At 60.8% G+C, this 26,731-nt stretch overlaps 1 protein-coding gene across 1 annotated transcript; it reads left to right on the forward strand.

Annotated features, from left to right (window-relative positions):
* ADGRA2 (adhesion G protein-coupled receptor A2) lies at nt 1-26,707 on the forward strand. Its single transcript, XM_058042500.1, has 19 exons — nt 1-221; nt 10,636-10,707; nt 15,344-15,415; nt 15,500-15,571; nt 15,717-15,788; nt 16,909-17,072; nt 17,141-17,354; nt 18,169-18,333; nt 19,835-20,036; nt 20,116-20,265; nt 20,396-20,557; nt 20,653-20,868; nt 21,628-21,829; nt 22,061-22,269; nt 22,375-22,502; nt 22,874-22,997; nt 23,087-23,232; nt 23,558-23,647; nt 23,977-26,707. The coding sequence occupies exons 1-19, from the start codon at nt 1-3 to the stop codon at nt 25,157-25,159; spliced, it is 3,864 nt and encodes a 1,287-aa protein (XP_057898483.1). The 3' UTR covers nt 25,160-26,707.
* Nucleotides 26,708-26,731: the final 24 nt, after the last annotated feature.

The following is a 26,731-nucleotide window of genomic DNA, read 5'->3' on the forward strand; positions in this document are numbered from 1 at the left end:
ATGCGGAGGGCGGCGGCGTTGGTGCTGCTGGCGGCGGCGCTGAGCGGCCCCGGGGCCGGCGCTCGGAGCTGCCCCGCTCTCAGCCTGGGCTGTAAGTGCGCGGCCGAGCGGGCCAAGGCGGGCGGCGGCCCCGGAGCGGCCCGCAGGAGGGTGGTCTGCAGCGGAGCGGGGCTGCCCGCGCCGCCCGAGCCGCAACTGCTGCCCGAGGGCACCGTCACGCTGTGAGTACCGCGAGCGGCAGCGGCCGGGCATCCCCTGTGCCCCGGGCACCTCCCCCGGGCACCTCCCTGGGCATCTCCCTCGGGCATCCCCCCTATCCCCGGCATCTCCCCTGGGCATCTCTCCCGGGCGTCCCCTTTGCCCCGGGCATCCCCCTCTGTCCCCGGGCATCTCCCTGGGCATCTCCCGCTGCCCCGGGGCACCCCGAGCGGGATAAGAGCAGAGCCCACGCGTGGCTGGCGCTGTGCCCTCTCCGTGCCCGGCGGATGCTGCGGGGACTCGGGCAAAAATTCCCTTTTTCCTCTCGGTGCACCCGCGGAAGGGTCGCCTGGTGCTGCGTGGCGTGGTTTAATCGCGATAAAGGGTCGCTCTGCGCTGCGCGGTTTAAATCGCGATAAAGGGGTGTCGCGGCTCTGCGCTGCTGAGCTGGAAACGCAGGAAACGCGCTCCTTCTCCCTCCGCAGCGTTCTGCGTGCTGGGGAACATGTTTTTGTTTGAAAGTCCCTGGAAATATTTCCTGCGAGGCCATCGGGAGCGGTAAATGGCTCTGGCTTTGCCGCTCCATCCCCAAAGGCTCCTCTCTCTCTCTCTCCGTGCCGGAGCTGGCAGCCGTGTGCTGCTCGCTGCAGGGTTTATTTATAACTCCAGAGGAGATGTTTGAATTAAAATCTGGATTGGAGGCTGGGCTGGCGGCTCTGCAGCTGGGGGGAGCGTGGCTTTTCCCCAGGCTGTGCTGCAGCCTTGCCCTCCAGCCTGGGGCTGGGACAGCATTGGGTCTGGGGGTGCCTCACATGCCCGAACCCACGGGCTGTGTTGGCATTGCTGTGGTTTTTTGGGTGCTGCTCGCTGCTTTGGGGTGATGGTGGCGCTGAAAGTGACCCCAGTGGCGCCACTGTCCCCACTGGAGTGTGGCTGTGAAGGCACCAGAGCCACAGACGGTGCCATGAGCAGGGCCTGAGCACAGCAGCCACACCAAAAGCAGAAATTGTCCCAGAACAGCAGCGCTGGTGGGTGTCTTGTTCTTCCCGTGGTGGGACACACCGGGCTCTCCATCCCATTTGTGAGCTTTGCTCTTTGTGTTTTTCCTCTTGGGGCCCTTCCCTTGTGTGCCAGCCCCTCACAAACGCTCATGGGGACATTCAATCCTTTGTCAGTTTGGTTTGGGGAAATCCTCCCCTGCCACATCGCTGCTCCCAGCTGTTCCCAGCGGTGCAGGGGGCTGTGCTGAGCTCTGCTGGCTGCCTCGGAGGGGCTGGGATGACCGTGCAGAGGCATTAGGGCATTACACGATCCCACTAAAACGTGACACGAAACCTACAGGCGTAGGCAGAAACCTACAAATATGCGGTGACCCTGGCTCTGCTCTCGTGCAGTAAACATGATTTATTCCAAACCCTTTCCAGATGCGACAATCAAAACCAGAGGCTCCGACGTTGGGAGCGTCTCCTGGAGCCACTGGGGTGCGGGCAGGGAGTGGAGGGGCCCAGGCATGTGGCAGGGGCTGCACGTGCCTGGGGGACATCCTGCTGGGGACGGGCAAATCCGGAATTCTGAGGGTGAGCTGGGCGTGAGCAGGGGTCCTACGTGTGCTCCAGGGTGCCAGGTCCTGTCTGTGCCAGGTCCCGTCTGTCCCCAAGGCTCCAGGTCCCCTCTGTCCCCAGGGTGCTCAGCAGTGCCGTTGTCCCTGCTTCAGGAAATGTGTTGGTGGCAGTGACACAAATCTTGAATTTTGGGGATGAGCTGGCTGTGAACAGGGCTCCTACGTGTCCTCCAGGGTGCCAGGTCCTGTTTGTGCCAGGTCCCCTCTGTCCCCGGGGTGCTCGAGTCCTCTCTGTCCCCAGGGTGCTCAGATCCCCTCTGTCCCCAGGGTGCTCAGATCCCCTCTGTCCCTAGGGCTCAGGGTCCCCTCTGTCCCCAGGGTTCAGGGTCCCCTTTGTCCCCTCTGTCCCCAGAGTTCCAGGTCCTGTCTGTGCCAGGTCCCCTCTATCCCCTGGAGTTCCAGGTCCCCTCTGTCCCCCAGGGTGCTCAGGTCCTCTCTATGTCCCAGGATGCTGAGGTCCCCCTCTGTCCCCAGGGCTCCAAATCCCCTTTGTCCCCAGGGCTCCAGGTTCTCCCTGCCCCCAGGGTTCCAAATCCCCTCTGTGCCCCAGGGTTCTCAGATCCCCTTTGTCCCCTCTGTCCCCTCTGTCCCCAGGGTTCAGGGTCCCCTCTGTCCCCCAGGATTCTCAGATCCCCTTTGTCCCCTCTGTCCCCAGGGTCCCCTCTGTCCCCAGGGTTCTCAGATCCCCTTTGTCCCCTCTGTCCCCAGGATTCCAGGTCCCCCTCTGTCCCCCAGGGCGCTCAGGTCCTCTCTATGTCCCAGGATGCTGAGGTCCCCCTCTGTCCCCAGGGCTCCAGGTTCTCTCTGCCCCCAGGGTTCCAAATCCCCTCTGTCCCCCAGGATTCTCAGATCCCCTTTGTCCCCTCTGTCCTCAGGGTTTTCAGATCCCACTTGTCCCCTCTGTCCCCAGGATTCCAGGTCCCCTCTGTCCCCAGGGTCCCCTCTGTCCCCTCTGTCCCCAGGGTTCCAGGTCCCCCTCTGTCCCAGGGTGCTCAGGTCCTCTCTATGTCCCCAGGGTTCCAAATCCCCTCTGTCCCTCAGGGTTCAGGATTGCCTTTGTCCCCTCTGTCCCCAGGGTCCCCTCTGTCCCCAGGGTCCCCTCTGTCCCCCAGGGTTCCAGGCCCCCTCTGTCCCCTCTGTCCCCTCTGTCCCCAGGGTCCCCTCTGTCCCCTCTGTCCCCTCTGTCCCCTCTGTCCCCTCTGTCCCCAGGGCCCTCAGCGCTGCCGTTGTCCCCCCTGCAGGAAATGTGTTTGTGGCAGCGTCACTTCAAAGCGGAGCCGAGCTGCAGCTCCCATCCGGCCCAGCCTGCAGCCAGGAGCGCTCGGCACGGGGGAGGCTGGGATGCTGGCCCTGCCCGTGTCCAGCTGTCCGTGCTGGGGACAGACAGACAGACAGCCAGAGAGGCCTGGGTGGCTGCAGGAGCTCTGTCACCCTGGGGCTCCCCTGGTGCTGCCTCCCATTTGGCTTTTCCCGCATTCTCCCTTTATTTATCTTTAATTACCAGCCTGTGCCGCAGCTGCTGCATTGGGGAGGGGCAGGGCAGGGCAGGGGCACCAGGGACAGGGGGTGGGCGATCCCTGTGCCCCCAGGGACCTGCCCTGGGCTCAGCATGGCCTGGGTGTCCCAGGGATGGCTGCGAGCTGAGCTGCGGCTCCTCTGCCCTCATAGGGACCTGCAGGGAAGGCTGTGGGGTCCCCTGTGGGGTGCAAGGTTCCCTCTGGGGTGCAAAATTCCCCTCTGGGATGCTGTGGGGTCCCCTCTGGGGTGCAAAATTCCCCTGTGTGATGCTGTGGGATCCCCTCTGGGATGCTGTGGGGTCCCCTCTGGGGTGCAAAATTACCCTCTGGGATGCAAAATTCCCCTCTGGGATGCTGTGGGGTCCCCTGTGGGGTGCAAGGTTCCCTCTGGGATGCTGTGGGGTCCCCTCTGGGGTGCAAAATTCCCCTGTGTGATGCTGTGGGGTTCCCTCTGGGATGCAAGGTTCCCTTTGGGGCTCTGGGATCTCCTCTGGGATGCTGTGGGGTCCCTTTTGGGGTGCAAGGCTCCTTCTGGGGCGCTGTGGTGTCCCCTCTGGGGTGCTGTGGGGCTCCCTTTGGGGCTCTGGGGTTCCCTCTGGGGCGCTGTGGTGTCCCCTGTGTGATGCTGTGGGGTTCCCTCTGGGGTGCAAGGTTCCCTTTGGGGCTCTGGGATCTCCTCTGGGGGCTGTGGGGTCCCTTCTGGGATGCTGTGGGGTCCCCTGTGTGATGCTGTGGTGTCCCCTCTGGGGTGCTGTGGTGTCCCCTCTGGGGGCTGTGGGGTTCCCTTTGGGGCTGTGGGGTTCCCTTTGGGGCTCTGGGGTCCCCTCTGGAACGCAAGGTTCCCCTGGCTCTGGGGAGGGGGTGATGCTCACACATCCCCAGCAGAGGTTTCCCTGTGTGTACTCTCCATCACCCACCCCATTTTACACCCGTTTGACACCCAGGCTGTGCCCAGCTCCCCGCAGGGAGGAAGGAGGGGTGCCAGCCTCGCTGCTTTGTCGCCCGGCTGCGTTGGCAGCCCCGGGGGCATTTGGCACCTCTGGGCCGTGCCTGGGAGGTGCGGGGGTGCTGCAGACCGGGATTATCGGGGTTTAATCCTCCAAATGAGCCCGTGCTGGTCGCCCCATGGAAAAAACGCCACCGCCCCGAGGAGGGCCGGGCCAGCCCCGCTGTCACACGGGCGGGAGCCCAAAGCTCTTCCAGATGTGGAATCCCAGCCCTGGCCTCATTTATGTGCACAGCTTGATTGCGCCGAAATTACAGATTGTCTGCAGGGAATAGAGGGCTTTGACTTATGACCAATTTCCAGTTCTACTTGAACTCCCTGCTCCGAGGCTGCTCCATCCCGGGCCCTGCACATGGTTTCCTTCTCAAAGCCTCTTCAGCTCTTTATTTGTTGTTCCTTGGGGCTGCAGCTCCGTCGGGTTTGGGTTTTGCAGGGGCTGCGGGTCGCGGTGCCGGCTCGGCAGGCTCTGCCCCTCTCTCCGGGGCTCCTTTTTCCTGCGCTAACAAAAGCCGAGGCTTGGAACAATAATTGTCACCATCCGAAATAGGCCGGAGTGAGGCGAGGCTGCAGGGAACGCCCGGGCACGGCGCGGGGAGGGGAAGAGCCCCCGAGCACCCAAACAGGGCACGGAGGGAGGGCAGGACCACCCCGGGCTGGGCTTCTGCAGCCCCGCAGGGTGGGAAGGTGCGGGGTCCCCTCTGGGGCCTGTGGGGTCCCCTCTGGGGTGCAAAGTTCCCTCTGGGGTGCTCTGGGGTTCCCTTTGGGGTGCTCTGGGGTCCCCTCTGGGATGCAAGGCTCCCTCTGGGATGCTCTGGGGTCCCTTTTGGGATCCAAGGCTCCTTCCTGGGGACTGTGGTATCCTCTCTGGGATGCTCTGGGGTCCCTGTTGGGATACAAGGTCCTCTCTGGGGTCCCTTCTGGGATGCTCTGGGGTTCCCTTTGGGATGCAAGGCTCCTTCTTGGGGGCTGTGGGGTCCCCTCTGGGATCCAAGGTTCCCTCTGGGATGCTCTGGGGTCCCCTCTGAGATTCTGTGGGGTCCCCTCTGGGATGCTGTGGGCTCCTTCTGGGTGCTGTGGGCTCCTTGCTGGAATGTGGGTTCCCTTTGAGATGTTGAGGGCCCCTCTGGGATGCTCTGGGGGCCCCTCTGGGATGCAAGGCTCCTTCTGGCATGCTCTGGGGTCCACTTTAAGATGCAACGTTCCTTCTTGGGGGCTGTGGGGTCCCCTCTGGGATGCTGTGGGGTCCTTGCTGCAATGTGGGTTCCCCCCGGGATGTTGAGGGCCCGTTTGGGATGCTCTGGGGTCCCTTTTGGGATCCTTCTCGGGGCTGTGGGCTCCTTGCTGGACTGTGGTTCCCCCTGGATGTTGAGACCCCCTCTGGGATGCTCTGGGGTCCCCTCTGGGTGCTGTGGGCTCCTTGCTGCAATGTGGGTTCCCTTTGAGATGCTGAGGCCCCCTCTGGGATGTAAGGTTCCCTTTGGAATGCTGTGGGGTCCCCTTTGGAATGCAAGGTTCCTTCTGAGATGCTGTGGGGTCCCCCTTGGGGGCTGTGGGGTCCCCTTGGGGGCTGTGGGGTCCCCTCTGGGATCCAAGGTTCCCTCTGGGATGCAAGGCTCCTTCCTGGGGGCTGTGGGATCCTCTCTGGGATGCTCTGGGGTCCCCTTTGGGATGCAAGGCTCCTTCTTGGGGGCTGTGGGGTCCCCTCTGGAGTGCAAATTCCCTCTGAGGTGCTCTGGGGTCCCCTCTCTGGGATCCAAGGTTCCCTCTGGGGGCTGTGGGCTCCTTGTTGGACTGTGGGTTCCCCCAGGATGTTGAGACCCTCTGGGATGCTCTGGGGTCCCCTCTGGGTGCTGTGGGTTCCCCCGGGATGTTGAGGGCCCCTCTGGGATGCAAGGTTCCCTTTGGAATGCAAGGTTCCTTCTGAGATGCTGTGGGGTCCCCTCTGGGATTCAAGGCTCCCTCTGGGTGCTGTGGGCTCCTTGTTGGACTGTGGTTTCCCCAGGATGTTGAGGGCCCCTCTGGGATGCTGCAAAGCCCCCCTGGGATGCTCTGGGGTCCCCTCTGGGTGCTCTGGGGTCCCCTCTGGGTGCTTTGGGCTCCTTGCTGCACTGTGGTTCCCCCAGGATGTTGAGGCCCCCTCTGGGACGCCTCAGAGCCCCCCTAGGATTCCATGGGGTCCCCTTAGGTTGCTGCTTGTCCCCCCCCGGCTCCTCCCTCCCCGGTGGACCCTCCCGCAGCTCTCGGCAGCCCCGGGGCCCCTCTGTTCCCTTCCCAAGGCCCGGAGCGGAGCAGCGGAGCCGCGCCGGGGGCTCAGCCCGCTCCGTGCCTGCCGCCCCGGGCATCTGCTCTCAATTACCGGGCCGGGAGAGCGGGGCCGGGCCGGGTCCTGCCCGCCCCCAGCGCGGCCCCCCGCCCTGGGAACCCCCGTCCGTCCGTCCGTCCGTCCGTCCGTGCGTCCGCCTCCCCGAGTCCTTTTTTGGCTGGGTCCAGAGGAAGTTTATTGTTTCAGCAGCCCGGTTTCTGGAGCGGTTATTTATCCAAGTGGATTCCAGCACGCTTGAAAAAACAATCTTGGTGGGGTTTTTTTGGTTGGTTTTGTTGTTTTTTTTTTTTTTTCCTCGTTTTTGGCTCCTCTCTTTTTGAGATGAAAAAAAAGAGGAGAAAAAGAAGAGAAGGGATCTGTCCAAGCCCCCCCCCCGGATAGGGGAACATCAGAGCCATGTTAGAACTCAGGAAGCCAGGATCATTTTTGTTTAGAATTGTAGAACCACTTAGGTTGGAAAAGACCTCTAAAATCATCGAGTCCGGCCATTAATCCGTGCTCACCATTAACCGTGTCCTCAAGAGTTTGTGCATTTTGCATTTATTGATGTTTCAGGTGTGTCCAAGCCTGCATCCCCGTGGTGGGAGGATGCTCCTGGGGTTGTGGGCACAGTGACCCCATTGTGTTTTGGGGGGTCTCAGTTGATTTTTGGAGGTTCTCAGTTCATTTTTCGGGGTTCTCAGTTAATATTTGGAGGTTCTCAGTTCATTTTTTAGGGTTCTTGGTTAATATTTGGAGGTTCTCAGTTAATATTTGGAGGTTCTCAGTTGATTTTTGTGTGTTCTGAGTTAATATTTGTGTGTTCTGAGTTAATATTTGGGGGTTCACAGTTAATTTTTGGGAGTTCTCAGTTAATATTTCGGGGTTCTCAGTTAATATTTAGGGGTTCTCGGTTAATATTTGGAGGTTCTCAGTTGATTTTTGTGTGTTCTGAGTTAATATTTTGGGGTTCTCAGTTAAATTTTGGGTGCTCTCAGTTAATATTTGGGGGTTCTCAGTTAATATTTGGAGGTTCTCAGTTAGTATTTGGGGGTTGTCAGTTAATTTTTTGGAGGTTCTCACTTGATTTTTGTGTGTTCTGAGTTAATATTTGGGGGTTGTCAGTTAATATTTGGGGGTTCTCAGTTAGTATTTGGGAGTTCTCAGTTAATTTGGGGGGGTTCTCAGTTAATATTTAGGGGTTCTCGGTTAATATTTGGGGGTTCTTGGTTAATTTTTGGAGGTTCTCAGTTAATAATTGGAGGTTCTCAGTATTTGGGGGTTCTCAGTTAATTTTTTGGAGGTTCTCAGTTAATTTTTAGGGGTTCTGAGTTAATATCCTGTAAGGGGACAGTGCCAAGGACCCACACACAGCTCTGCTGCCTGTGGCCATGTGGGAATGGAAAGTGCTGTGGAGCCTGATGAGAACTTCCTGGGGAAAAAAAAAAAAAAAAAAAACACCACCAAAAAATCCCTTAAAAACCCAAACACAAAACAATTTGGAACATAATCTCCATGAAACTGGAGAAAACAAAACAAACCCGTGCTGGAGGATGTGGCTTGTGACTGGGGAGTGCGACCCAGATGGCTGCTGTGGGACAGGGAAGAAAAAAGGAAAAATTTTACAGTGAGGGGGAAAATTTGGGCAAACCATCACTGTCAGCAGAGCATTTTTGTGCCAAGGCCTCCTTTTTTAGTCAAGGATTTCTGCTCCTGGGTGCCCTGAGCTGGGCAGGGGGACTTTCTCTGGAGGGGCTCCGGGGGTGGATTTGCAGCCTCGGGTTGGGCTGGAGATGGCAGGGGCTGCAAATCCTGCTGGAAATGTTTTGAGGAGGGAGTTGTGGTGTTGTGGCAGAGGTGCAGATGGTCCTGGGGGTCTGAGCGAGCACTCTGGGCTCGGTTGAAGTCTGTGGGTCCGGGGCTCCGGTTCTGCCCCCATGGCCGTGGATGCAGGCCCATGTTGGGCTGGAGATGCCAGGGGCTGCAAATCCTGCTGGAAATCTTTAAAAGGAGGATTTGTGGTGTTGTGGCAGAGGTGCAGATGGTCCTGGGGGTCTGAGTGGGCCTCCCCGGGCTCAAATGAAGGCTGCGGGTCCGGGGCTCCGGTTCTGCCACCGTGTTGGGCTGCAGATGCCAGGGGCTGCAAATCCTGCTGGAAATCTTTAAAAGCAGGAGTTGTGGTGCTGTGGCAGAGGTGCAGATGGTCCCGGGGGTCTGAGCGAGCCTCCCCGGGGTTCCGGTTCTGCCCCCACGGCCGCAGCCCGTGCCCTCGGTTGTGAAACCTCCTGGAATGAAAAAAACCCCTCGGAGCCCCCGGGAACAGCTCGGCCTTGAGCAAATCCCCCCCCGATGCCGCGGTGGGGAGCCGGGGCGCGCCAGGGGCTGCGGGGGCCGTGCAGGGACAGCCCTGGAAGCTGCCCCTGCCCTGGGGCGAGCCGAGCCCCGGCACAGAGCGCTCCCGGCGGGGAGGAAGGGCCGGGCACGGCTCTGGCCGTGGCGTGTGGAAGCAATTTGCAGCCGCCGGGGCCGCCGGACGTTTCCGCTCCCCGCCGGCCGGTGCGGGGCCCCGGCGGCGGCTCCTGATAATGAGCGCGGGATGCGGGGGCAGCGCTGCTGGACCCGGCCCTTCCCTTCCCTTCCCTTCCCTTCCCTTCCCTTCCCTTCCCTTCCCTTCCCTTCCCTTCCCTCCCCTCCCTCCCCATCCCGATCCCGATCCCGGTGCCGGTGCCGGTCCGAGCCCCGCGGGAGGGCCCGGGCGGAGCACACGGCGCCCATTGAGCCGGGCCCGCCCGTGTGCCAACAGCCCCGGGCCGCCCTCAATGAGCCCTTTCTGCAGCGGCTCCCCCGGCCCAGCCTCCAGGATGCCCTCCCGGCCCCGCTCCCTCCGCCGGTGCCCGCACGGAGTTCCGCCGGTCCCCGAGCGCCGGCTCTGGCTCTGCTAATTGGGCTAATGAGCTTTAATGAGCGCCTGGCTGCATCTCCGCGGGCCGGTGCCCTCCGTCCGTTCCCGTCACCCCGCGAGGGGCCCTTGGGAGGGCAAAGCTGTTTGGTTTGGGGTGAGATCTCAGTGCTGGGGGGCTCCTTGGGGCTGGGGTGGGGGTCACCTCCTGCCCCAGGAACTCCTGGCACCAAGGTGATGCCCCGAGAGGCAGCAGGGGGATCCTATGGCAGTCAGTCTGTGTGTCCATGGCAGTCAGTGTGTCCATGGCAGTCAGTCCGTGTGTCCATGGCAGTCAGTCCGTGTGTCCATGGCAGTCAGTCCGTGTGTCCATGGCAGTCAGTCTGTGTGTCCATGGCAGTCAGTCCGTGTGTCCATGGCAGTCAGTCTGTGTGTCCATGGCAGTCAGTCTGTGTGTCCATGGCAGTCAGTCCGTGTGTCCATGGCAGTCCGTATGTCCATGGCAGTCCGTGTGTCCATGGCAGTCAGTCTGTGTGTCCATGGCAGTCAGTCTGTGTGTCCATGGCAGTCTGTCTGCTCCATGGCAGTCAGTCCATGTGTCCATGGCAGTCTGTGTGTCCATGGCAGTCAGTCTGTGTGTCCATGGCAGTCAGTCTGTGTGTCCATGGCAGTCAGTCTGTCTGCTCCATGCCAGTCAGTCTGTGTGTCCATGGCAGTCAGTCCGTGTGTCCATGGCAGTCCGTGTGTCCATGGCAGTCAGTCTGTGTGTCCATGGCAGTCAGTCCGTGTGTCCATGGCAGTCAGTCTGTGTGTCCATGGCAGTCAGTCCGTGTGTCCATGGCAGTCAGTCTGTCTGCTCCATGGCAGTCAGTCCGTGTGTCCATGTCATGAGGAGCACACAGAGCATCCCAGCCCAGCTCCTGCATTCCCTGCTCCCACCTGGCCGTGCAGGGGACACCTCCGTGGCCACCACAGTGGCACCGCCATGGGTGTCTGTCTGTCTGTCCTCGCTCCTGCCAGCCCCTGGGCACTGCTGGGGGCTGTGGCACGTGAGGTGACAGCGCTGCCCCTCTCCCTCTGCTCTTCCCACAGGCTGCTGAGCAACAACAAGATCACGGTGCTGGAGAACGGCTCCTTCTTCGGCCTGCGGGCTCTGGAGAAGCTGTGAGTGGGGCTGGGGGGCACCGGGGGGGCTTCCAGGGTGGGTGGCAGCGCCCTCACTCACACTCTGCCCCCGATGTGCTGCAGCAGGAGCAGCCCTGCAGTGCAGAATTTGCCCCTGGCACCGCCGGGCGTGGCGGGGTATGAAAAGCGACATTGTCCCCCCGAACAAAGTCAACTTTCTTATCTCTCCATGAAAGGCATCTCTATGGAGGGAGCTGCGAGGAGCGGAGATTTATGGCCCCCAGATGGGTTTGATCTGTAGGTATGCAGGCGCGGGCACCGGCACTGAGGGCGTTTTGTTCCCCGCTGCCGCGGCCCTGAGAGGGTCCCACACATTCCTGAGCTCTGTGGGCTCCGTGGAAACCCCCACAGGAGAGGCAGCACCTTGGGGACACCATCCCACAGAGCAGAGGCACGTAGCTCTGCACCCCCTAAAGGTCTCCGTGTCCTGGGGGGTCTCGGCTGCCCCAGGGAGGAGCAGGGCCCTGCACCCCTTGTGAGTCTGGGGTCCCCTAAAGGTCTCTCCATGTCCTGAAGGGTCTCAGCTGCTCTGCACCCCCGAGAATCTGGGGTCTCCCTAAGGGTCTCCATGTCCTGGAAGGTCTCAGCTGCCCCAGAGAGGAGAGGGAGGAGCAGGGCCCTGCACCCCCTGTGAGTCTGGGGTCCCCCTAAGGGTCTCTCCATGTCCTGGAGGATCTCAGCTGCCCCAGGGAGGAGCAGGGCTCTGCACCCCCATGAGTCTGGGGTGCCCCTAAAACTCTCCATGTCCTGGAGGGTCTCGGCTGCTCTGCACCCCCATGAGTCTGGGGTCCCCCTAAGGGTCTCCATGTCCTGGGGGGTCTCAGGTGCCCCAGGGAGGAGCAGGGCTCTGCACCCCCATGAGCCCAGGGTCCCCCTAAGGCCTCCATGTCCTGGAGGGTCTCAGCTTCACCAACAAGAGTCCTCTTTCCACAAACTCCCATCCTACAAACCCCCAGGGAGGAGCAGGGCTCTGCACCCCCTGTGAGTCTGGGGTCCCCCTAAAGGTCTCCATGTCCTGGAGGGTCTCAGCTGCCCCAGGCACTGCACCCTCATAGGACATGGGAAGGAGCAGCCAGGGGGGGACATCTGGAGAGGAACAGGGCTGGGGTCCCCCTAAGGGTCTCTGTGTGCTGGAGGGTCTCAGCTGCTCCAGAGAGGAGCAGGGTTGGGGTCCCCCTAAGGGTCTCCATGTCCTGGAGGGTCTCGGCTGCCCCAGGTAGGAGCAGGGCTCTGCACCCCCTGTGAGTCTGGGGTCCCCCTAAGGGTCTCCATGTCCTGGGGGGTCTCAGGTGCCCCAGGGAGGAGCAGGGCTCTGCGCCCCCCGTGAGCCCAGGGTGCCCCTAAAGCTCTCCCTGTGCCGGCAGAGCAGCTGCCCCAGGTCACCCCCTGCCCACGCGGGGTCAGAGGGGCCCGGGCCGGGCGGGCAGCGCTCCCCCAGCCCCGCCGCGCCTGATTGCCCCCGACAGGAGCCATAATTGCTCTCGTGGGGTCGCTCCGGGGCCGTGCCCCGTGGGGAGCCCGCCTTGGGGGCTGCAGCGCCCCTCGCCCCCCATCCTAAAGCTGGCAAGGCCTCTGCCCACCCTGGCACCCACCGCGGGGGCTTTGGGCTCGCAGCAGAGCGGGGAGAACCCCATTCCCTGCGTGTCAGGGGTGCCCCCAACCCACCGCCTCCCCCCGGCTTGGCATCCGCGGTGATTTGTAGCGGCCTAATGAGATTAATGAGTCCGAGCGGGGACGGTATGCGGCGGCTCATTAGCAGAGAGAGCCCCGCTTGGGAACGGCCCCGGGGGGGTGCCGGGGGGCTCGGTGGGTGACAGCGGGGACAAGGATGGGCTCTGTCCGTCTGTCTGTCCGTGCTGGGCTGCAGTGGGCACACAGGGAGTCGTGGGCTCACTCCAGGCAGTGATTTTGGATGGTTTGGATCCTTGGGGACGGGGTTTGCTGCCGTGGGGTCTCTGTGCCCTCGTGGTGATTGGGGTCCCCTTGCAAAAGTGACACCGAGCTGCTGCTGCTGCTGGCTCTCCTGCCTCTGCCTGGGGGAGGAGGGGGCTCGGGACCGCAGGAAATGCAAAAGCAAACGCGCAGAGCGGGGAAAAGCGGAGCTTTATCGGAAATCAGCAGCAGCAGCAGGGCCGGCCCGCGGGAGGAAGTGCCGGGGTGAGGAAGGGAGGAAGGCCAGCCTGGCTGCGAACCCTGGGGCCCAGCACGGTGCCCTGTGTGTCCCATCCCCGGCTGGGGGGGTCCTGCAGCCCCCAGACCCCCCAAAGCCGAGCCAGGTTTGTCACTGGAGATGTGTTCTGGCTGGCAGGGTGTGCTGGGGGGGCTCTGGGGGTGGGAAACCCGGCTGGACGGTGGCCGGGGGTTTGCAGGATGGGGTTTGTGTGATGGGGTTTGTGTGATGGGGGTTTGCAGGACGGGGTTTGCAGGACGGGGGTTTCTAGGATGGGGTTTGCAGGGCAGGGTTTGCAGGACGGGGGTTTGCGGGTGGGGGTTTGAAGGATGGGGTTTGTAGGACGGGGATTTGGGATTTACAGGATGGGGGTTTGCGGGACAGGGTTTGCAGGATGGGAATTGCAGGATAGGGGTTTGTGTGATGGGGATTTTGCAGGATGGGAATTGCAGGATGAGGGTTTGAAGGATGGAGGTTTGTGAGTTGGGTGTTTGCAGGATGGAGTTTGCAGGATGGGAATTGCAGGATGGGAATTGCAGGATGGAGGTTTTCAGGATGGGGATTTGCAGGATGGGAATTGCAGGATGGGGTTTGTGTGATGGGGATTTTGCAGGATGGGGTTTGCAGGATGAGGGTTTGAAGGACGGGGTTTGCAGGATGGAGTTTGCAGGATGGGGATTTGCAGGATGGGAATTGCAGGATGGGAATTGCAGGATGGGAATTGCAGGATGGGGGTTTGTAGGATGGGGTTTGCAGGATAGGAATTGCAGGATGGGGATTTGCAGGATGGGGGTTTGTGTGATGGAGGTTTGCAGGATGGAGTTTGCAGGATGGGAATTGCAGGATAGAGGTTTGCAGGAAGGAGGTTTGTGAGTTGGGGGTTTGCAGGATGGAGTTTGCAGGATGGAGGTTTGCAGGATGGGGGTTTGCAGGATGGGAATTGCAGGATGGGGGTTTGCAGGATTGCAGGATGGGGGTTTGTGAGTTGGGGGTTTGCAGGATTGCAGGATGGGAATTGCAGGATGGGATTTGCAGGACGCGGTTTGCGGCAAGGACACTCCTGCGGGTGCAGGTGGCGGTGCAGGCGAGAGCGGAGCTGTTCCTTCAGCACCAGCGCTCACCTGTGCGCACCTGCCTGCCCAGGGCGGCTGTCTGTCTGTCTGTCTGTCTGTCCGGGAGCGGCGGCCGTGCTGGGCAGGGCTCTGGCATCAGCCGAGAGGGCCGGGGTGCCCCGGCTGCGTCTCCTCCGGCCGAGGGGCCCCTCTCGTGTCTGCCCCTCGCACCCCGGCTCCCCATCCCGCTTGGGGGCTGTGCCTCACGGGGTGTCCCCAGAGCTGCAGAGACCCAGCGAGGAGCAATAAATCAACACGGCTCCACACGGGTCCCATTTCCTCTCCCGGACATCCCCGGTGCTCAGCAGAAGCTGCCGCGGGTGCCAGGGGGTGCCCAGAGCGGCCGATGCCACCAGTGCTGCCCATGATGCCACCAGTGCTGCCAGGCGAACCCCTGATTAGATGTGCGCCTGTAATCAGGCTAATTGCTCGAAGGAGCTGTCAGGGGCTGCGCTCTTATCGCGCACAGGGGAGATAAGCCGGCGGGAGGAAGCAGTGTGGGGCTGGTGCCAGCAGCCACACCCACAGGGCACCCATGGGCTGGCATCCCCTCGGGATGCCCCTTCCCTGCATCTCTCGGAGGGATAACGAGAGAGAAATGGGATGGAAAGCTGCTCGAAGGCCTCGCAGGGGATGGGCAGCACCGTGGAGTGTGGGAGCATCGGGGGTAGGATGGTGGGGATGGGTGGAGATGAGAGATCTCTGCAGCCAGGTCATGGAATTTGGGGTTTATTGCAAAGGGCCCTGCTGGGAGCTGCCAGGCACAGCTCAGAGCAGGCCCGAGAGGAGAGGGGGAGAGAGGGTGAGAGGGTAAGAGAGTGAATTTCCCCTTACAATACAATAAATCTTCTGTGTTGAATATTCTCATTCTCACTAACCAATCCAGTACAAGATACAAATCCTACAGCATTTCCATACAGCCTATAAGAATCATTACATTCCCATCCTGTGGTACATTTTAAACCCTAAAAACTCCTCTTTGTGCCCCTTCTGCCAAGCTGTAGGGTCTGCTCTGAGCCTTGGAGCTGTCTGCAAGCAGAGGGTGTTGTTCCATCCAAAGGGGATCACCTCCAGCCAGCCACACCATTGTTTTCCAGTTGTTCAGTAACTGAGGGATCTCAAAGCTTGCTTTCATTTCAATCTCACTTATAATTTCTATATTCTCAAAATCTTTTGCCAGGCAATCATATTTATCAGGCTTTCCTGTTCCATCTTCCCCAACAATGGAGGGGATTGGGTGGGGGTGGCACGGGTGTGCTCATGCTCTCAGAGCTGTGTCACCTGGGGATGGGGCTCCCCAAAACACCCCCAGAACCGTGCCTGTCTCCCCCAGGGACCTGAAGAACAACCTGATCAGCACGGTGCAGCCCGGCGCCTTCCTCGGCCTCCCCGAGCTGAAGCGGCTGTAAGTGCTGGGGCTGGCCCTGGGGACAACAGCGGGGACAGTGGGGCACCCCCAGCCCTGATGGCCCCTCCGCTCTCCCGGCAGGGACCTCTCCAACAACCGCATCGGCTGCCTCAGTGCCAGCGTCTTCCAGGGCCTCCACAACCTCCTCCGGCTGTAAGTGGCTCCCTGGGGACATCCTGGCCAGCCCTGTCACATCTCCTGAGAGCCAGGGGGTGTCCCTGGTGTCCCCACAGCTGTCCCCTCTCCCAGCAGCAGCCCCCTGGCCACCTCCATGCCATCTTTCTCTCCCATTTCACAGGAACATGTCTGGAAACATCTTCTCCAGCCTCCCGCCCGGTGTTTTTGACGAGCTCCCCTCGCTGAAAGTTGTGTGAGTTGGTGCCCTGGGATTTCAGTGCCTGGGGAGAGGGGGTCCCTGCTGAGGGTCTCAGGGCCGGTGGGTGCCACCATCCCCTTGCTTTGCCACTCTTCTGAGGGTCTCAGGGCCTGTGGGTGCCCCACCCCTGCAGTGACACCATCCCTGCAGTGACCCCTCCTGAGGGTCTCAGGCCCTGCAGTGCCACCATCCCTTGCAGGGACTGTGCCACCCTCCTGAGCGTCTCAGAGCCAGTGGTTGCCCTACCCTGCAGTGCCACCATCCCCTTGCTTCACCACCATCCCCTTGCTTGCCACCTTGCCAAGGGTCTCAGGCCCTGCAGTGCCACCATCCCTTGCAAGGACTGTGCCACCCTGCCGAGGGTCTCAGTGACACCATCCCTTGCAGGGGCTTTGCCACCTTACCAAGGGTCTCAGGGCTGGCAGATGTCCCATGGTTACCCCTGCCCTGCAGTGACACCATCCCCTTGCTTTGCCACCCTGCCAAGGGTTTCAGGCCCTGCAGTGACACCATCCTGGGTGGGTGGGTCCCCCAGCCCTGCAGTGCCACCATCCCTTGCAGGGACTTTGCCACCTTGCCAAGAGTCTCAGGGCTGGTGGTTGCCCCTGCCCTGCGGTGACACCATGACTTGTAGGGACTTTGCCACCTTGCCAAGGGTCTCAGGGCCCATGGGTGCCCCATCCCTTCAGTGCCACCATCCCCTTGCTTTGCCACCCTCCTGAGGGTCTCAGGCCTTGCAGTGACACCATCCCTTGCAGGGACTGTGCCACCCTGCCGAGTGTGTCAGGCCCTGCAGTGACACCATCCCCTTGCTTGCCACCCTGCCAAGGGTTTCAGGCCCTGCAGTGCCACCATCCTGGGTGGGTGGGTCCCCCAGCCCTGCAGTGCCACCATCCCTTGCAGGGACTTTGCCACCTTGCCAAGGGTCTCAGGGCCCATAGGTGCCCCAGCCCTGCAATGACAGCATCCCCTTGCTTTGCCACCCTCCTGAGGGTCTCAGGCCCTGCAGTGCCACCATCCTGGGTGGGCGGGTCCCCCAGCCCTGCAGTGCCACCACGCCTCGCCTGGACTTTGCCACCCTGCCGAGGCTCTCAGTGCCACCATCCCCTTGCAGGGACTTCGCCACCGAGTACCTGACGTGCGACTGCAACCTGCGCTGGGTGCTGCGCTGGGCCCGCGAGCGGCCGGCGCAGCTGTCGGAGCGCACGGCGTGCGCCTTCCCCGGGCAGCTGCGCGGCGTGGCGCTGCGAGGGGCACGGGACGGGCAGCTCCGCTGCGGTGAGCCGGGGCCGGGGCGGGGGACGGCGGCGGCGGCGGCGGCGCGGGCTCACCTGTGTCCCCCGCAGCGGGAGCCCCGGAGCTGCACACGCACCAGCTGATCCCGTCGCTGCGCCAGGTGGTGTTCCAGGGCGACCGGCTGCCCTTCCAGTGCACGGCCACCTACCTGGACAACAGCACGCAGATCCGCTGGTTCCACAACCGGCAGCCCGTGCGGGAGGACGAGCAGACGGGTGTCATCGTGGAGGAGAGTCTCATCCATGATTGCACCTTCATCACCAGGTCAGCGGTGGGGCCGGGATTGCCACTGTTCCCTTGCTTTGGGATGGAGATGGAATCGGGATTGAGATAGCGATGATATGGGAATGGAGATGACCGCGGGAGTCACGGGTGTGTGGGTACCTGTGGGAATCCACAAAATCAGAGGGTTTGGGGAAAGCTGCAGAAGGCAGGCCTCAGACACAGCAGAACTATGATTAGAGCTAAGCAGCAGCCATCAGACAGGTCAGCAGAAAAATTATTTAAAAGAATTATAGTAAATAATAATTATTTACTGTAGAAAAGCAAGGACAAGTAAAACAGTAATCTGTATATTAACCCTTATCTAGAATAACTCTCTAAGATACAGAAAAGTTTATCTAGCAAGATATTAGGAAGGTTGAAGCTTAATAATGGAGCTCTGTGCCTTGTGTTTTAAGGCTTACAAGCAGGGATTGTATTTGACATAAGCAAGCCTTGTTTTAATCATGTGTGCTTATAGGGGTTGGATAGAACTACTGTCAATGTGCTTTTGCTTGGTGTGATTGGTCAAAAAACTTATAAAGTGAGTTGTAACATTAAGTTCTCGGTCTGCTGCCCGGGATGTGAGCTGGTGGCACCTTCCCATTGTCATAACCATGGAATGAGCCTGATGCTGGAAAATCAAACAGCTCAAGGCACATTCCCAGCAGTCCTGTCCTGTTTGGGATTTGCACAGAGCCCCCAGCTGGGGTCAGGTACAGAGTGCTGTGGGTGGGCACCTTTGGTGCTCCATGGCCTGTGTTCCCATCCCCAAGCCTGGGGGATCACCGTGCCAGCCCCTCTCCTGTGCCCGCAGCGAGCTCATCCTCTCCAACATCCACGTCTCCGCCAACGGCGAGTGGGAATGCGCCGTGTCCACCTCGCAGGGCAACGTCAGCAAGAAGGTGGAGATCGTGGTGCTGGAGACCTCTGCATCCTACTGCCCTGCCGAGAGGGTCACCAACAACCGCGGGGACTTCAGGTGAGGCCCTGGGTGGCCCAGGTGTGGCGGCAGGGGGGACACACGGAGGGTGAGCGGTGCGTGCGGGGCCCCGCTGGCCGCAGGTGACCGCGCGTCTGGTAGCGATTAACGGGGCGGCTTTTGAAGGGCTTCCCGTGCCGGCGGCGCAGCCTGGCTCCAGCAGCAGAGGTGTTGGAATTTCTCTGGCACGAGACGAAAGGCTCCGGGCGGCCGCCGCAACCCCGGCGGGGCCCTTACGGAATATAAATTATTGGCACACGCAATGTGGATTCAATTAGCAGTGCCCCCCACTGCCCGCTGCTTCCCCGGTGCTGCCGGAGCCGAGCAAGATACGGGGATGGAGAGGCTGGGGGGGGTTTGGGGGAGCACCACATCAGCAGCCCCAGAGCCCAGGAGCGCTGAGGGTGCTGTGGTGTTGCGGTGTGATGTTAATGGCCTGTTTCAGTCGTCCTGGTTCTTTCCCCAGGTGTGCCAATAACCTCTCCCTCGCACAAAACCGCGTGGTTGCTGTGTCTTTTAACCCCAGGGAGAGGGAAGGGTTTTAACCCCAGGGAGAGGGGAGGGAAGGGATAGGGATCCCACCAACCAGGTAAGGTAGGGGGAAGTCTCAGGGGACAAATGACACCCAGATTGTGGGATCTCAGCACCTCAGGACTGATGTGCCGAGTCACCGAGACCACCTTTGGGGGGCTCGGAGGTCCTGGAATGTTGCCAGAAGTGTCTGGTGGCTGCACTTTGATCCTGCACGGGAGACGACACCTGTATGAGGATGGGAGGATCTCACTGGGATAAATGGTGAAGGGATGGGTTAATTGGAGTGTAAAACACAGGGTTTAGAATTTCGGTACAAGGGGGTCTGGAGAAGTAAGATGGAGGAATTGGGGCGTGTCCTGTCCTTCTTCTTCTTCTTGGCCTCCATCTTCTGTGGTGGTGGTGGCACTTTGGGATTGATTCTTACTAAAAGTGCACTGGTCAATAAGGGTAAAAGGTATTGGGGAAAATAGGTAAATATCTTATACGTAGTTTTGGGTATAAAGATAAGTGACCGCCCCGGGGGCTCTCAGTGTGCTCATGGCTGGCTGCTGTGCGGACCTCTGTCGGGCCGAGAGAAAATCTTGTAGATAAAAAACTAATAAACACTGAAGACCAAGAAAAAACCTGAAGACTCTTTTCACCCTTTGGAGCGCGGGCTGCCCAAGGCCATCCCGAGCTTTTCCAGGCCATAAAAACAGCCGAGAAAGAGACACCAGACGGCCCAATGTCCCCAGGGCTGAGAGGCATCTTTTGAACTTTGCCAATCACTCGAGGCCCTTGCTGGAATGCCAAGATTGACAGACAGCTCTAAGCAAGGGAGGGGAAGGGAGAGGGTATTGGCACACCTGGGCAAAGAACCAGGATGACTGCAACGGGGCATTACATCACACTGGGGCACAGGGGCAGCACGGGGGGAGCAGGCTCGGGGCAGGGCTGCCCCGGGGTCACCGTGTGGTGCCCACTGCAGGTGGCCCCGCACCCTGGCGGGGATCACGGCCTTCCAGCCCTGCCTGCAGCACCCGTTCGCCGCGGGGCCGGCGGGCGCGGGCGCGGCGGGCGAGAAGCAGGCGTGGCGGCGCTGCGACCGCACCGGGCGCTGGGAGGACGGCGACTACTCCCACTGCCTCTACACCAACGACATCACCCGCGTGCTCTACACCTTCGTGCTGGTGAGTGGGGGGCCCGGGGGCTCGGCTGTGAGCCCCCAGTGAGCCCCCAGTGACACACCGTGGCCGTGCCACCCTGCAGATGCCCATCAACGCCTCCAACGCCCTGACCCTGGCTCACCAGCTCCGCGTCTACACGGCCGAGGCGGCCAACTTCTCAGACATGGTTGACGTCCTCTACGTGGCCCAGATGATCGAGAAGTTTATTGGTTATGTGGATCAAATCAAGCAGGTAAGGAGCACTGCGGGTGTCCCCTGCCTGCCCCAGTGCAGCCCGGTGGTTTTGGGGCAGAAAAGCGTGAATTGGGGTGTTTCCTCGGGGGACGGCGGTAGCTCTTTGCAGAGCTGCTTGCTGTCCCCAGCTGACAGAAGTGATCGTGGAGATGGCCAGCAACATCATGCTGGTGGACGACCACATCCTGTGGATGTCCCAGAAGGAGGAGAAGGCCTGCACCAGCATCGTGCGCTCCCTGGAGAGGATCGCGGCGCACACGCTGGGCAGCAACTCCCAGCACATGGCAGTGGTGAGGGGGAGCACAGGGGGCTGGGTGGGGTCTCTGGCCATGCCAGGGGCTCTGTGCCCATGCCAGGGCTGACGATCTCTCCGTGGTGCTGGCAGAACTCTCGCAACATCGCCTTCGAGGCGTACGTGGTGAAGCCCGAGAGCTACGTGGGGCTGAGCTGCGTGGCCTTCCAGCGGTGGGATGGGACCCCCAGCCCCCCAGGACGGCCCCCCCAGGCCGAGCGGGGGGCAGAGCCCACCCCTGACCAGCAGCTCCGGCTGCGCTGCACCACGGGGCGCCCCAACATCTCCCTGAGCAGCTTCCACATCAAGGTACGGGAACGAAATTTTTGACAAAATTTTTTTTTCTCAAATCGTTAGACCGTATATCCCTACGTTTTCCAAATCACTTGTCATCAATCACTTTCAATTAGCCTTCCTCTATATTTCTTAGTATCAAAAACAATAATCAACTGTCATCATCACTCCATAACCACCCCCAAACAGACATGTCCCTGAGCAGCTTCCACATCAAGGAATGGGCTTGGGGGGCTGGGGCTGGGGGCTGGGGTCGAGGGGATGGGCTTGGGGGCTTGGGGTCAGGGGCTGTGCTTGTAGGTACCCTCCCATCCCACATCACATCAATCCAAAACTCCTCCACACCAGAACATCTCCTCATAGCCCTCCACATAATCCCCGCGATGCTTCTAATCCTTAAACCCAAACTAATCTCCAGCATCCCCATGTGCAAGTATAGTTTTAACCAAAACATTCGACCTTGACTCTAAAAATAGAAGTTAAACCCTTCTTACCTGCTGAGGAGAGGTAAACCCAGCCAGAACTGCTAACTCTTGTATCTGAGTATAAAACCTCAGTCTCCTCACTTTCAAAGGATAATAGTAATCCAATGGTCTTAGGAGCCACTCATTTTGGTGCAAATCCAAGCGAAAGCAATGGACCTCTCACTAGTCCTAAACCTCAGAAACACCCCCAGCACAATCACAAACACAGTTAAAGCTTCTTTTTGAATCAGGGAGGTCGAGGGGCTGGGGTTGGGGGGCTCGGGGTGCTCACCAGTGCCTGCACCCGCAGAACAGCATCGCCCTGGCCTCCATCCAGCTGCCGCCCACCCTGTTCTCCAGCCGCACCCCAGCCACACGCGGGGCCGACTGCAAGCTCCAGCTGCTGGTGTTCCGAAACGGGAAACTCTTCTGCAGCACCGGCAACTCCTCGCGCCTGGCCGACGATGGCAAACGCCGCAGCGTGGCCACGCCGGTCATCTACGCCGGGACCTGTAAGGGCGGCATGGTGGGGGGCTGGGGGTGCCCCGTGGGGCTCCTGGGGCATTGTGCTGCTGTTTGGGGTGCCCCGTGGGGCTCCCTGGAGCTTTGTGATGGTGCTGAGCCGTCCCTGGGGTCCTCATGGGGAGGTGGCAATGTGTGGGATGTCCCCTGTGCCCAGCCCCTCTGGGGTGCAGGTGGAGGGGTGTCACTTGTCCTGCTGAGCTGGTTTTCTGTGGCTGCAGATGGCTGTGGAGTGGGGAACCTGTCCGAGCCGGTGGCCGTGTCCCTGCGACACCCCGGGGAGGGCACGGACCCCGTGGCTGCCTACTGGAACTTCGAGGTGCTGGGGGGCATGGGGGGCTGGAGTGCTGAGGGGTGCCAGCTGGCTGCCCGTGAGCCCAACGTCACCTCCCTGCACTGCCGGCACCTCAGCAACGTGGCCGTGCTCATGGTAGGTGTGGGCACAGCACCAGGGGGAGGAGGGAGGGTGATTGTGGGGGTGTCAGGGGCACAGGGCTGCTCTGTGGGCTCTGACGGGCTGTGCTGTGCTGTGCAGGAGCTCAGTGGCTTCCCCAGCGAGGCACAAGGAGCTGTGGAGGTGCTGCACCCGGCCATGTACACCTGCACGGCCGTGCTGCTGCTCTGCCTCTTCACCACCATCATCACCTACATCGTCCACCACGGGTGAGGGAGTGTTTGGTGCCTGTGCTGCTGCTCTGGGCGCTGGGCTGGGGGTCTCTGTGGGCAGCAGGAGAAGCTCCCCAGGTGCCCCAGCTCCCCAGGTGCTTCTCCCCAAGCCAGGAGAAGGTGTGTGGGCATGGCCATGCAGTGACACGGCCCTTTAGGACAGGGGTTCTCAGGACAGTGAGGGAGCACATTTTCAGAGAATGTGCCGCTCTGCAAGTGGCCCTGGGTCCTGCTCCTTTACCTGTGTGCGTGCACCTATCTGCACATCCCCTGCAGGCTGCTGGTGCCTCCCCCAGGTGCAGCATTTGTGGCTCGCTCAGGACAGGTCGGATCTCACAGGTGTGCCCTCTGTGCTCTCGCTCTTGCAGCACCATCCTCATCCCGCGGAAGGGCTGGCACATGCTGCTGAACCTGTGCTTCCACATCGCCATGACGGCCGCCGTCTTCGCGGGAGGCATCACCCTCACCGGCTACCGGGCCGTGTGCCAGGCCGTGGGTACCGGGCAGCGCCCAGCCCTGCGCGGGCACCGGGCACCGTGGCGCTGCGGCGTCCCCGCGCCAACCGCCGCCTCCTCCCGCAGGTCGGCATCATCTTGCACTACTCGTCGCTCTCCACGCTGCTCTGGATGGCGGTGAAGGCGCGAGTGCTCTACAAGGAGCTGAGCTGGAAGGCGCCGCAGCAGCCGGACAGGGACGCGTCCCAGGCAGCCCCCAGACCCATGCTGCGGTATGGACTCCCTGCCCCCACCTCCAGCAACCCTCTGCACCTCCATCCTCTTCCCTCTTCTATCCAACGACCTCAAAAATACCCCCAGCACAATCAAAACTTCCTTCTTAATCAGCCTGATCCCAATAACAAATTACATCCGCTCCGGAACAGAAAGCCTCACCTCCTTCTGGGAATGAAAGTTCATCATCAACTTCAAAATAAGTTTATTGATAAAGTCCCCATCAGGCCCTCAGAGGCTCAAGGGGCTGGGGTGGGATTTGCTGCCCTGGACGAGGCCATGCCGTGCTCTCCAGGTGTGCAGTGACATTTCCCCTCCCCGCAGGTTCTACCTGATCGCCGGCGGGATCCCCCTCATCATCTGTGGGATCACAGCAGCTGTCAACATCCAAAACTACCACGACAACAACCCCTAGTAAGTGTGTCCCTGCTCAACCCTTCCTCCCTCCCCAGCAGGTGGCTCTCTCTGCTGGGGCAGGGAACTGGTGGCACTGGGAATCTGGCATCGAGACCATCTGGTATTAGCAGACATCTTTCAGGTGTAAGCTGAATGCTTTTTTTTTAAGCTACATCTTGGTAGCCTAAGTGCACCTTGCAGTACACTTACCTTGTTACGACTTACCTTGTTACGACTTACCTCATCTTTGGCTGGATAGCTCGCGAGCTTATGAGAGCCCTGCCATGAGGGCAGAGGTGCCCTCTGAGCAGCTCCAGGCCCCTCAGAGCCCCTCTCCTCCCTCACAGCTGCTGGCTGGTGTGGCGGCCCAGCCTGGGAGCCTTCTACGTCCCCGTGGCCTTCATCCTGCTCGTCACCTGGATTTATTTCCTCTGTGCCGGGCTCAGCCTCCAGTGCCGCCCCTCGCACCAGAAGGACATCCCGGAGCCGCTGGAGCCCCCGCCGCGATTGGGAGCCGCCGGTGACCTCCTGACAGACTCTGGCTCCATCTCGGTGACGCTGAACTCGGGGCCTCCCTGCCCTGAGGGGGACGGTGTGTACTCCCTGCGGGTGCAGTTCTGGGCTCTGGTGGCCACCCACGCCCTGTACGTGGCCCTGTGGACGTTCGGCGCCATGGCCGTGTCCCAGCGCTGGTACCTGAGCATCGTCTTCAGCTGCCTCTACGGCGTCACCGCCGTGGCGCTGGGGCTCTTCATCTTCATCCATCACTGCTTGCGCCGCCGGGACGTGCTCAGCTCCTGGTTCTCGTGCTGCCCCTCGTACCGCAACGCGCTGCCCATGCAGGCCTACGTGCACCCCGGGCTGGGGCCGGAGGATGGCTCGCAGGTCTTCATCGGCTGCGAGCCGGAGGCCGCTCGCTCCGGAGCCTCCTCATCCTCCTCACCCAGCAGCGCCGGCTCTGCCGGAGGCCGCTGCAAGCTCACCAACCTGCAGGTAGCCCAGAGCCAGGCGGAATCGCGGCCGCCGCCCTGCCCGGAGCCGGACGCTGCCGATGGGAAGCCCGTCAGGCCCAGCAGCAACGCGCACGGCCGCAGGAGCCACCGGGGCAGGACGAAGCCGTGCCGCGACGGGAAGCATCACCGCTTGAAAATGCTGCGGGGCCCCTCGGAGCACCCGTCCAGCGAGAGCGGCAGCCTCCACAACAGCCACTCCGAGAGCTACCCCAGCGGCAGGACCAGCCCGGCCAGGATGGGGATGCCGCAGGACGGGGATGCGCTGCCCAGCCCCTCGGAGGGCAGCGATGGAGGGAGGAGGATGGCCGACATCAGCGAGGCTCGCCGGAGGAGCGGCAGCCGGGACAACCTGCGGCCGGGTGGAGCTGAGAGGGAGGCGAAGCGGCGCTCGTACCCCCTCAACGTGGGCAGCCACAACGGCGGCCTCAAGGGCAGCAAGTACGACATCAACCTGGCCAGCGCTGACAGCGTGGCCGGCATGAAGACCGGCCTGTGGAAGAGCGAAACCACCGTGTGAAGGTGGGGAAGGACGGACGGACGGACGGACGGCGTTTTCCCGTTTTCCTCGTGCACTAGCAGGGATGGGCGGCACAGCCGGGGGGCACAGCACGACCCCGGGCCCACCCATCGCCCCGAGCTTTTCCAGCAGCGGTGCAGGAATTGCAGCCGTGCTTTAATCGCTCCTGCATGTCACTTGAGATTGATCCTAAAATGCTATTTTATATTCTACAGAGGAAATGTCTATTTTTCAAAGCTATATTATTGAATGTATATATGTATAGACAGAGCCGTAGGTGACGCCAGGGCCCCGCTCCCGGCCCCGGGTGCCAACGACTGCAATATTCCCGCCGAGGGACCACTCCAAGTGCCCTTCACGTGCAGGCACGCAGCCCCAGGATGAGCACACTGCTTCTGGAGAGCAGCTGCTGCCTCTGGAACGTTCCTGCTGTGCCAGCCCTGGGGGCTGCGCCGTGCCAAAGCCATATTGCAAAGCCAAGCACAAGGTAAGAGGAGCCTCAGCTCCAAGGTGAGGTGATTGTCTGCACTGCTTTAATGCCAGACACTAAAATAAGGGCCTGGAAAGGCTCCAGACACTAAAACCACAGCCAGAAAATGCTCCCAAGTCCTCAGAGGCTCAAGCCATGCAGTGGGGTGGGCTGGCAGACCTGTGCTGCTGCCAGGACTGACCCTCTGTGCCAAAGCACCAAAGAACCAAGAGGTGGGAGAGGCCCAGAGCAGCTCTGTGTCCTTAATCCAGGCTTCAAGCCCAGAAAATACCTAGGCTTGCTCTTAGGAAGGCAGAGGCCGTTCTGGGGAGCAGGGAGCATTCCTGGGAACACAAGAGAACGATGCCAAGGAATTGGGCACCTTCCTCGGACGGTCAAAGGGCTGGAACCTGGATAAGCACTTATTGTTCCCATTGGAAAACAAATTTCCCCTTTTTCCCCAGCACACAGGTAAACCAGCCAGGCTGCAGAGGAGGAAGGTGGGAGCCTGGTGCCTCCCCTGCCCTTTCCAGCCTCCCCTGCCTCAGTTTCCCCCGCCTGCAAATGAGTTTAATGACATAGCTACCTCCGAGGGGTCGTGGGGCTGGCAGGGCCACTAGCCAGGGGAGGAAAAAAGCACTTAGGGGGGATAGGTCCCACCTGGGAACCACTCACCTCACAGGGCTGGGGCACCCCTGAGCTCAACCTGCCACTCCCTGCCTGCCTCGGCTTCTCTGCCCGGTTAAAAGTTTAAATATTTCATTGTCCCTGGGATTTAACACAGTTCAAACCCTTCCTGCAGCTCCTGCAGCCTCTCCCCAGCCTGGCTGATGCCCCGTGGTTCTATTGCTTGCTGCATTGTGACAGTATTAGAGAAAAAGCTTTGTATTCTTAATTACACTTTGTGTGTTTACAAGCCAATGACATATCAACAGAGCTTCCTGCAATATCCGGGGGGAGGGGAGGGAAATATGCCAAAGAAATGTCTTTAAAGGGGTCTTTTTTGCATTTTTATATGAATAGAATGTTTCTAGCAGATATGTTTTGTTTAATATATTAAAGATATGCCAATCTGCCAAGATCTACTGTGTGATTTCCCTCAG

This window comes from Melospiza georgiana, chromosome 31 (genome assembly GCF_028018845.1).
Source record: "Melospiza georgiana isolate bMelGeo1 chromosome 31, bMelGeo1.pri, whole genome shotgun sequence".
Classification (NCBI taxonomy): Eukaryota; Metazoa; Chordata; class Aves; order Passeriformes; family Passerellidae; genus Melospiza; species Melospiza georgiana.